Below are 1,351 nucleotides of genomic sequence, written 5' to 3'. Positions count from 1 at the left end.
TCTTTGTTGTCATTCAGAAACTTCTTTACCACACATTTGAACTGGAAAATGGTCTGTTTGTTTGGGATTTCGTGTCCCATGGTCAGGATCTTCGAGTAGCAGAGTGTGGCTGGGAGCTCCTGCAATAAGCACAGTCCATAATTTCCAGAAAAAGCATAAGGATTTTTTTTATTTTTAATGAACCAGAAGCCAGAAAATGAAATTTTCAACTGAGCCTAAAAGAGCAGTAACACAGTTTTAGGTAAGAAAAGCCCTGTTTCACTCCTTTGACATAGCACCAAAATTCCATATTATTTTTTCTGCCTCTCTTTCCTCCCTGGGGAGGGCACACAGAGGCTGGAACACTTTTCCAAGCAATTATCCACACACTCAGAGCTGTTTGCAATCAGGAGATCCCATAAAAGCAGCTTTAGGGTATCCCCAAACTTGTGCTGGTTGGTCTGGGGTTGGAGACCCCAGCGTGGTATCTGACCAAGGACAAAGACCCCCATGGGGCTGCAATGGTTCATCTCATCCCCTGTCAGAGATTCCAGTGCCTCACACTCTTCCAATTCTCCTCCTGGAAGCAAATCCTGCCCGTTCCCAGCCGTCCCAGACTCACCTCTGGCCCATAGTAGCGCCTGGTGTAGGTGAGGTCGATGATCAGCCCCAGCTCCTCCTTCCTCTCCCTGACTTTCCTGATGAGGTCACGAGGGGAAAACCTCTCCTCTGGAAGGAGATTCCTGTCAAAACTCTGAGGGGAAATCATGTTTCAGAGCAGACATTAAATTGGAGTGTGTGGGAGGGGTGGGAAGAATTTCCTGCTCCAGAACTCCAGGAGATGAGGGAGAAGGACTTGGGGAAGGAGCAGAGGCTGAGGCAGGTGGACACAGAGTTACTGGGTCCAATCATGGCATCAGGGAAGGAGTTGGGTTGGGAGGGACCTTAAAGCTCATCCAGCTGCACCTCTGCCATGGGCAGGGCTGGGCTTTGGGACAGCTCAGCTGTGGGCTTCCAAAAGTCACCAAAAACTTCCCCCTGAGGCAGAACCATGGTGAGACACCCTCAGACACCGAAGGTGCTGTTTGGTGGAAGCTGTAAACCAGGTCCTTCAGCTCAGACCCATGGAATCTCAGAATTACTGAGGCTGGAAAAGCCCTTCAAGATCATCAAATCCACCCTGTGACTGATCCCCCCCAGCCCAGAGCACTGAGTGCCACATCCAGGCCTTCCCTGGGCACCTCCAGGGGTGGGGACTCCACCACCTCCCTGGGCAGTTCCAGTGTTTAACCAGTCCTTTCCATAAAGGAATTTCTCTAATGTCCAACCTAACCCTCCCCTGGCACAGCCTGAGGCCGTTCCCTCTCCTCCT

The 1,351-nt window shown here is 50.9% G+C and overlaps 1 protein-coding gene across 1 annotated transcript in view; it reads right to left on the bottom strand.

The window, feature by feature from the left end:
- Window positions 1–929, bottom strand: part of DUSP11 (dual specificity phosphatase 11) — a 3,057-nt gene extending 2,128 nt beyond the window's left edge. Inside the window, exons 1-2 of the mRNA XM_017827293.1 lie at window positions 602–929; window positions 1–119 (exon numbers count right to left, since the gene is read on the bottom strand). Coding sequence (XP_017682782.1) covers window positions 1–119; window positions 602–748 — 266 coding nt within the window. The 5' untranslated portion in view covers window positions 749–929. The remainder of the gene's footprint in view (window positions 120–601) is intronic.
- Between the last annotated feature and the right edge of the window lie 422 nt (window positions 930–1,351).

Source organism: Lepidothrix coronata, unplaced genomic scaffold, assembly GCF_001604755.1.
Source record: "Lepidothrix coronata isolate B3197 unplaced genomic scaffold, Lepidothrix_coronata-1.0 Scaffold137, whole genome shotgun sequence".
In the NCBI taxonomy this organism is placed as follows: domain Eukaryota; kingdom Metazoa; phylum Chordata; class Aves; order Passeriformes; family Pipridae; genus Lepidothrix; species Lepidothrix coronata.
This window is presented reverse-complemented; position numbering and strand designations above follow the sequence as displayed.